General features: G+C 41.3%; 1 protein-coding gene across 1 annotated transcript; it reads right to left on the bottom strand.

Moving 5' to 3' along the window:
• Nucleotides 1-416: 416 nt before the first annotated feature.
• On the bottom strand, nt 417-3,152 carry LOC144894274 (histone acetyltransferase KAT2A-like). Its single transcript, XM_078786660.1, has 2 exons — nt 2,502-3,152; nt 417-1,137 (listed from the first exon to the last, which is right to left on the bottom strand). Exons 1-2 carry the CDS (start codon nt 2,560-2,562, stop codon nt 947-949), a joined length of 252 nt encoding a protein of 83 aa, XP_078642786.1. The 5' UTR covers nt 2,563-3,152; the 3' UTR covers nt 417-946.
• Nucleotides 3,153-9,010: the final 5,858 nt, after the last annotated feature.

Genomic DNA, 9,010 nt, shown 5'->3' with positions numbered 1-9,010 from the left:
TCCACTCCATTCCACCTCACTCTACTCTACTCCATCTGACTCCACTCTACCCCATCTCACTCCACTCTACCCCATCTCACTCCACTCTACCCCATCTCACTCCACTCTACCCCATCTCACTCCACTCCACTCCACCCCATCTCACTCCACTCTACCCCATCTCACTCCACTCCACCCCATCTCACTCCACTCCACCCCATCTCACTCCACTCCACCCCATCTCACTCCACTCCACCCCATCTCACTCCACTCCACCCCATCTCACTCCACTCCACCCCATCTCACTCCACTCCACCCCATCTCACTCCACTCCACCCCATCTCACTCCACTCCACCCCATCTCACTCCACTCCACCCCATCTCACTCCACTCCACCCCATCTCACTCCACTCCACCTCACTCCACTCCACCCCATCTCACTCCACTCCACCCCACCTCACACCATAGACCTGTGCATATGTAAAGACAGTCCCGATGACTATCAAATTTCCTCAGCATTACAAGGCATAAGCCTTTTCCAACAAATAACATTTTCAATTATTGATGGTCAGAGAGAGTACACCAACCTTGCCTCAAGCTCACATTGATGGTCAGAAATGGGATAATCCCAAAAACAAACTTCACCGAAGTGATAAAAAAGTAAGTACTTTACTGCTGTCCTTTTCGTTTTCAAGTAAAATAACAGTCACAGAACCTTTCCCTCGGGATCTGAATGCAACGTCACACTTTTATGATAAAGTAATACAATAGGCAGACTTGTGAGCGAGAGACAGATGTTGATGGTTCAAGACAGAAAAAAATGAAATATCTGTGCTGCAATCAGCAGCCGCCCAACATATCACGTCCGTGCCCCCAACAGAACCCTGCACACAAGTCAAAACCTGGTCAAGAATTACCATGAAGCATTCACGAATTTGCTCCGCTGTCCATAGCCAGAACTACCATATCACTTGTCCGTGAGGTTCACTTCCTTGAGTTTGTTGAAGAATCGCTCGAGGATATTGGCGCAGCGAAAGTACTCCGTGTCCGGTGGGTTGTATTCACGGCAGTTGTTGAAGATGCGCTGCATGTCGGCCACGAACAGCTTCTTGGTGACATAGTAGCGGTTCTTGAGACGGTCTGTCATCGTTTTCAAGTCTATGTAAAGAAGGAGAAATGAACATTGTATATCATGATAGCTTGGATATCACCTGGCATCAGTTTGCTCTTTTGCGCTCTTTATGCATTCCTAAATTGCTGGTCAGAATGAGTCAAAAACTGGCACTTGCACTTTGGGCGTGCCCGGCAAGGTTTTAGGTGATTACATTATTTTTTTCAATAGCCCAGCCCATTCATAGACAAAAATTTCACATGAAAATTTCAAATTTTATAGGATGGAGGTATGGGGGCAATTATAAATGTGAATGTGTATCGTAGAGCATGGCACTAAACGACAACACTATTACAAGTCAAAATATTCCAAATCTGGGGGAAGTATCTCATACGTAATTCTGGGGGAATTTTAACCCATCCATACAAGGATGGGTTCTTCGCCAGTGAAGATGTGCAACCACACAAAAATAGTTACTTCTTCTTTTAATCGTACTGTAGAGAACATTTAAATTGCCATACCATGGAGGTGTCATCATTCTTTCATGCAAAACAAAGTTTTATAAACGCAATGTCAACACGAGTTATGCAATTTTGAAGGAACATAAAATTAAAATTATTGTACTGAAGATATGAATACTGACGGGAGATATAACAGCAAGGCAACTTCAAGAGCATTATGTGTTTACAAACAGCCCAGAAAGTTGAAAAGATGCAGGATTATTGAGCTCCAAGTAGTAGGATTAACGCAGATCATGCGGACAGATATAGAAGATTACATCCTGGTTGAGGTCAATGGGATTAAGGAGGCACCGACATCTGGCCCACTCGTTCAGGAACATCCTCATTGACCATGTAATGATGTGAGCATAACTTTTTAAGTGCAATGTCACAAGGGGGTTGGTTTTACCATCGCATGACATGTCGCTCATAATTATTCGGATAGAAAGTATCAAAGGTTATCTTTAATGATCATCGACACAAAATGGACCAAATTGGGGGATGTGGTGGTTGCCAGTGGCATGATAAAGCACAGCTTGATCTGGTTCTGGGAGATGGAAGGATACACGTGCCAACTTTCCCAATGAAAAAGATCATCTAATCTGTATCTGGCATGGCCAGGCATTGTTGTGTGTGATGCAATCACTGTTACATAACATGATCATCCCTTGATTTATGGTATTGGGTCAACCCAACAATGCATTTGAGGTGTCAAATAACCAGGAGCATTGCCTTAAGATGTGCAGGATGCATTGGTGCCTTATTATAGTGAGCCAATGACTTCCCACATATCACAAACATGACACAGATGATGTTTTCTTTGAAAAGAAATTCAACGAAAAACCCTCCAAATGCCATCATCGTCACCAAGTTCTCGATATCTTTCACAAAAGAGCCGTACAACGCATTACCCATGGGGAAGCGAATCACGTCGTAGTAATCAGGAGCCTCAGACTTCTTCACTGGTTCCATAAACGGCCATGCACTGCAATGACTCTATAGAAAGGAAAATCAAAAGCAAGTACAGGAGAGTCTCGTCAAGTCAAATTGATATATTTCATGGACCATCAGCTTAATCAATAGTTCAATTTCTGCTCTTAATGGCATCATGTCGCATTGCCTTCACTGGTGACATCATGCTACTTTGTCATGTGGTATAATGCAGAAGGGTGTGACTTGACATGGTCATGATGAACAATGGTTTGGGATTAGGAAATCACAACTTTAGAATAGTCAACAACTGTCGCTGTCAATTATTACAACAGAAATCTTGATGACTTAACAGGACTCCAGGATTTATCAAATTGACTGAGCTACTCTATAACTGCTTCCACCATTGAACAACATATATGCATATTTGCAGCAGAGACTCCAAGAATAACAAAAAAGAACTAATATGGCAATCGATAGAGTGCATACCTCAGCCAGGCTGAACAGTTTACGTTTTATATCCCAACGATAAGCTGGATCTGGATCTTCAACAAAACCAAATCAATTTTTCCTTGTCAAACATCCCCAACCTGTCCACCAATTTCGTCTAAATCTGTCCATAACTTTTTGAGATATCGTGATATATATATGTGTATATATATATATGTGTATATATATATATATATATATATATACAGTGGGGAGAACAAGTATTTGATACACTGCCGATTTTGCAGGTTTTCCCACTTACAAAGCACGACAAGGTCTGTAATTTTTATCATAGGTACACTTCAACTGTGGAAGACGGAATCTAAAACAAAAATCCTGAAAATCACATTGTATGATTTTTAAGTAATTAATTTGCATTTTATTGCATGAAATAAGTATTTGATACATCAGAAAAACAGAACTTAATATTTGGTACAGAAACCTTTGTTTGCAATTACAGAGATCAGACGTTTCCTGTAGTTCTTAACCAGGTTTGCACACACTGCAGCAGGGATTTTGGCCCACTCCTCCATACAGATCTTCACCAGATCCTTCAGGTTTCGGGGCTGTCGCTGCGCAACACAGACTTTCAGCTCCCTCCAAAGATTTTCTATTGGGTTCAGGTCTGGAGACTGGCTAGGCCACTCCAGGACCTTGAGATGCTTCGTACGGAGCCACTCCTTAGTTGCCCTGGCTGTGTGTTTCGGGTCGTTGTCATGCTGGAAGACCCAGCCACGCCCCATCTTCAATGCTCTTATTGAGGGAAGGAGATTGTTGGCCAAGATCTCGCGATACATGGCCCCATCCATCCTCCCCTCAATACGGTGCAGTCGTCCTGTCCCCTTTGCAGAAAAGCATCCCCAAAGAATGATGTTTCCACCTCCATGCTTCACGGTTGGGATGGTGTTCTTGGGGTTGTACTCATCCTTCTTCTTCCTCCAAACACGGCGAGTGGAGTTTAAACCAAAAAGCTCTATTTTGGTCTCATCAGACCACATGACCTTCTCCCATTCCTCCTCTGGATCATCCAGATGGTCATTGGCAAACTTCAGACGGGCCTGGACATGCGCTGGCTTGAGCAGAGGGACCTTGCGTGCGCTGCAGGATTTTAATCCATGACGGCGTAGTGTGTTACTTATGGTTTTCTTTGATACTGTGGTCCCAGCTCTCTTCAGGTCATTGACCAGGTCCTGCCGTGTAGTTCTGGGCTGATCCCTCACCTTTCTCATGATCATTGAGGCTCCACGAGGTGAGATCTTGCATGGAGCCCCAGACCGAGGGAGATTGACTGTCATCTTGAACTTCTTCCATTTTCTAATAATTGCGCCAACAGTTGTTGCCTTCTCACCAAGCTGCTTGCCTATTGTCCTGTAGCCCATCCCAGCCTTGTGCAAGTCTACAAATTTGTCCCTGATGTCCTTAGACAGCTCTCTGGTCTTGCCCATTGTGGAGAGGTTGGAGTCTGATTGAGTGTGGACAGGTCTGGAGACGGCTTTGCGGTCGGTCTTTGCGGTCTTTGTGGTCGGAGACGGTCTGGAGACGTCTTTTATGCAGATAACGAGTTCAAACAGGTGCAGTTAATACAGGTAATGAGTGGAGAATGGGAGGGCTTCTTAAAGAAAAAACTAACAGGTCTGTGAGAGCCGGAATTCTTACTGGTTGGTAGGTGATCAAATACTTATTTCATGCAATAAAATGCAAATTAATTACTTAAAAATCATACAATGTGATTTTCAGGATTTTTGTTTTAGATTCCGTCTTCCACAGTTGAAGTGTACCTATGATAAAAATTACAGACCTTTACGTGCTTTGTAAGTGGGAAAACCTGCAAAATCGGCAGTGTATCAAATACTTGTTCTCCCCACTGTATATATATATATATATATATATATATATATATATATATATATATATATATATAGATATATATATATATATATATATATATATATATATATATATATATATATATATATATATATATATATATATATATATATATATATATATATATATACAGTGGAACCTTGACTTACGAGTTTAATTCGTTCTGTGACCGAGCTCGTAACTCAAATTGCTCGTTTCTCAAATCAAATTTCCCCATTAAAATGCATTGAAATGCTATTAATCCGTTCCAGCCCGCCAAAAACCACACCAATTTTTTTTAAAATATACAGTATATATAAAAATATCTCGCGCTTTATATTTCACCTGTATGCAGCATACGAGTTGGCAGGATGGCCTGGACTGGAGGTACGCACACTTGACTCTAAAGTCTAAACTGTCCAGCCTGGGTTTGAATCCCGACCCAGCTATAACCTGTCATGGGTGAATCACAGGCAGGGTGATTCATCAATGTGTGTACCGCTAAACTGGGCGCCCCGTTTGCGTCCCATTAGTTGTTGGATGTTAAGGATCTCACCGTGTTTTCCACAAAGAGAAGGCGAGCTATCGCCGGCACTCTGAACAAGTTGTGGCCTGGCATGGCATGAACATGAAAACATGAACATGAAATGTTCGACATGAACATGAAATTTTCCAAAATAACCAAAATGCGAAAACAAAAATGCAGCGCTATACGGCAGAGATACTGTACTTGCACGGCAAGATAACCACGTGACCGGAACCCACCTGGCGGCGTAAACTCAAAATAACCAACATGCGAAAACAAAAATGCAGCGCTATACGACAGATACTGTACTTGCACGGCAAGATAACCACGTGACCGGAACCCACCTGGTGGCGTAAACTCAAAATAACCAACATGCGAAAACAAAAATGCAGCGCTATACGACAGAGATACTGTACTTGCACGGCAAGATAACCACGTGACCGGAACCCACCTGGTGGCGTAACTCAAAATAACCAACATGCGAAAACAAAAATGCAGCGCTATACGACAGAGATACTGTACTTGCACGGCAAGATAACCACGTGACCGGGTGGCGAAAGCTCGTAACTCAGATCTCGGCTCGCATCTCAAAGCAATAAACCGCCCGAGCGACGGCTCGTATCTCGAAAAACTCGTAAGTTGGGGCACTCGTAAGTCAAGGTTCCACTGTATATATATATATATATATATATATATATATATATATATATATATATATATATATATATATATATATATATGTATATATATATGTATATATATATATATATATGTATATATATATATATATATATGTATATATATATATATATGTATATATATATATATATGTATATATATATATATATGTATATATATATATATGTATATATATATATATATGTATATATATATATATATATATATATATATATATATATGTATATATATATATATATATATATATATATATATATATGTATATATATATATATATATATATATATATATATATATATATATATATATATATATATATATATATATGTATATATATATATATATATATATATATATATATATATGTATATATATATATATATATGTATATATACAGTATATATATATATATATATATATATATATATATATATACAGTATATATATATATATATATATATATTATATATATATAATATATATATTATATATATAATATATATATATATATATATATATATATATACATACAGTGAAACCTTGACTTACGAGTTTAATTCGTTCTGTGACCGAGCTCGTAACTCAATTTGCTCGTTTCTCAAATTAAATTTCCCCATTAAAATGCATTGAAATGCTATTAATCCGTTCCAGCCCGCCAAAAACCACACCAATTTTTTTTTAAATATATATATATAAATATCTCGTGCTTTATATTTCACCTGTATGCAGCATACAAGTTGGCAGGATGGCCTGGACTGGAGGTACGCACACTTGACTCTAAACTGTCCAGCCTGGGTTTGAATCCCGACCCAGCTATAACCTGTCATGTCGGTGTTTCACAGGCAGGGTGATTCATCAATGTGTGTACCGCTAAACTGGGCGCCCCGTTTGCGTCCCATTAGTTGTTGGATGTTAAGGATCTCACCGTGTCTTCCACAAAGAGAAGGCGAGCTATCGCCGGCACTCTGAACAAGTTGTGGCCTGGCATGCTCTTCTCCTCTGCCGTTATATACGTCCTCCTCGGCATCTTTTTCCAGAAGAGCCCTGTCTCATCACAGTTGAAGATTTGCTGGGGGATGTATCGTTCGGCTTCTATCAGTTCGGCAAAAGTTATAATAAAATCTTCAGCTGCCTTCACATCCGAGCATGCTGCCTCACCATGCCTGACGACGGAGTGAATGCCGGTCCTCTTCTTAAAATTATCAAACCATCCCCGACTGGCTTTGAATGACTCTTCCGATGCCTCGTCCGTTGATGTTCCCGCCGTCTGCTGCACCAAATCCCCGTAAATGTCTCGGGCCTTCTCACACATGATGCTCTCGGTCACGGTATCTCCTGCGAGCTGCTTCTCCGTCAACCACACAAACAACAACTTCTCCATCTCTTCATGGATAGAGGTCCGGAGCTTTGAAATAATCTTAACGCCCTTGGCTGGCGTTATAGCCTTTATCGACTCCTTCTGCTTCAAAATCGTACATATCGTAGAAGTACTACGATCGTACTGCCTCGCCAAGTCGACAACACGCACACCTCGCTCATGTTTTTCGACGATTGCGTGTTTTATATCCAAGCACATCATCCTCTTCTTCTTCTCAGTACTGCCCTTGGCATTCAATTTCTTAGGACCCATGGTTAAAACTAAGAAATTTTCCAAAATAACCAAAATGCGAAAACAAAGCAGCAGCGATATACGGCAGAGATGCTTGCACGGCAAGATAACCACGTGACCGGAACCCACCTGGTGGCGGGTGGCGTAAGCTCGTAACTCAGATCTCGGCTCGCATCTCAAAGCAAAAAACCGCCCGAGCGACGGCTCGTATCTCGGAAAACTCGTAAGTTGGTGCACTCGTAAGTCAAGGTTTCACTGTATATATATATATATATATATATATATATATATATATATATATATATATATATATATATATATATATATATATACATATATTGTGAAAATGAGAATTGTGTTTTTTTATTGTTGTAAAAATATCACCCTCCTTCCTCCAGTTGTGTATAAAGGTCAAAGGACGTCCCTTAGTTAGGTCATATACAATCACGTTAGCCAATCATAGATTTCCTCCTTGTTGGTAGTTATTTCCTTATTCTGTGTATTAGGTTAAGGCTTTGTCTTCCATTAATTAATACTCCATTGCACCGAATTCAAATAGAGTAGATTCCCTTTCATTCCCATTCCCAAAGCCTCGATTGCCAACTGCATTTGCCGCCATTGCCATGTGCTCCGGCTCGGAGAAGAAAGGCGTGTCTCCACCTCGTCATAGAAAGGAGGAGTGAGTCGGCCCCGCTCAACCAACCCAGTCAAAGGGGTTTGGCTTGAGCGGGTGGAGAAAGAACGATCGGGGAGGTTCAAAAAGGTTAGAGGGTGGGGCTATATATAACCCACGGGAGACGCGCAAGAGATGAGTCAAGACGAGCTTGAGAGAGATACGGGAGACGCGTCCTGAGATGAGCCAGAGAAGCGGCAGATGAACATCAGCCTTGAAATCCACCAGCACCAGCTTGGAGCCACGCAGCTTTGACTCCGCCAGGGTGCTCGTATCGCGGCAGCCCGCACGACCGCACCTAGGGCATTGACGGCGGCTGCTGAACGTGCCGATCGAGGAAGGGTGGCGGCTGCTGACTCCCGGGCCGACCGTGCTCCGGTTCGAGCGGAGCGTTCCTCTCCTTCCAGTCCTTCCATTCCTGCCTGCAATTTCCCCATTCGTGTGAGTTTGCTCGTAGTCTGTTTTGTGTGTCTTGTCCTGGGGTATTAATTAAGACTGCATAGGTAAGCTAAGGTGCACTGTGTCTGCTTCTTCTTCTTCTGTTTTTACTTTATTATCCTTCCTTCTCCTTGGTTCCTTTCATTGTGTAAATAATAGTAATAAATATAGTAGCATTTCCAACCCTTTT

Source organism: Myxine glutinosa, chromosome 1, assembly GCF_964187855.1.
Source record: "Myxine glutinosa chromosome 1, kmMyxGlut1.1, whole genome shotgun sequence".
NCBI classification, from domain to species: domain Eukaryota; kingdom Metazoa; phylum Chordata; class Myxini; order Myxiniformes; family Myxinidae; genus Myxine; species Myxine glutinosa.
The sequence above is the reverse complement of the archived record's forward strand: the minus strand, read 5'-3'. Positions and strand labels throughout refer to the sequence as shown.

What these genes read in the sequence shown, in the direction of transcription:
- LOC144894274 (XM_078786660.1), bottom strand. Translation starts at nt 2,562, where the DNA reads ATGGAACCAGTGAAGAAGTCTGAGGCTCCTGATTACTACGACGTGATT. An exon ending in CGTGATTCGCTTCCCCATGG is followed by an intron (nt 1,138 to 2,501) that starts GTAATGCGTTGT and finishes TTCTTTACATAG; the next exon opens with ACTTGAAAACGATGACAGAC.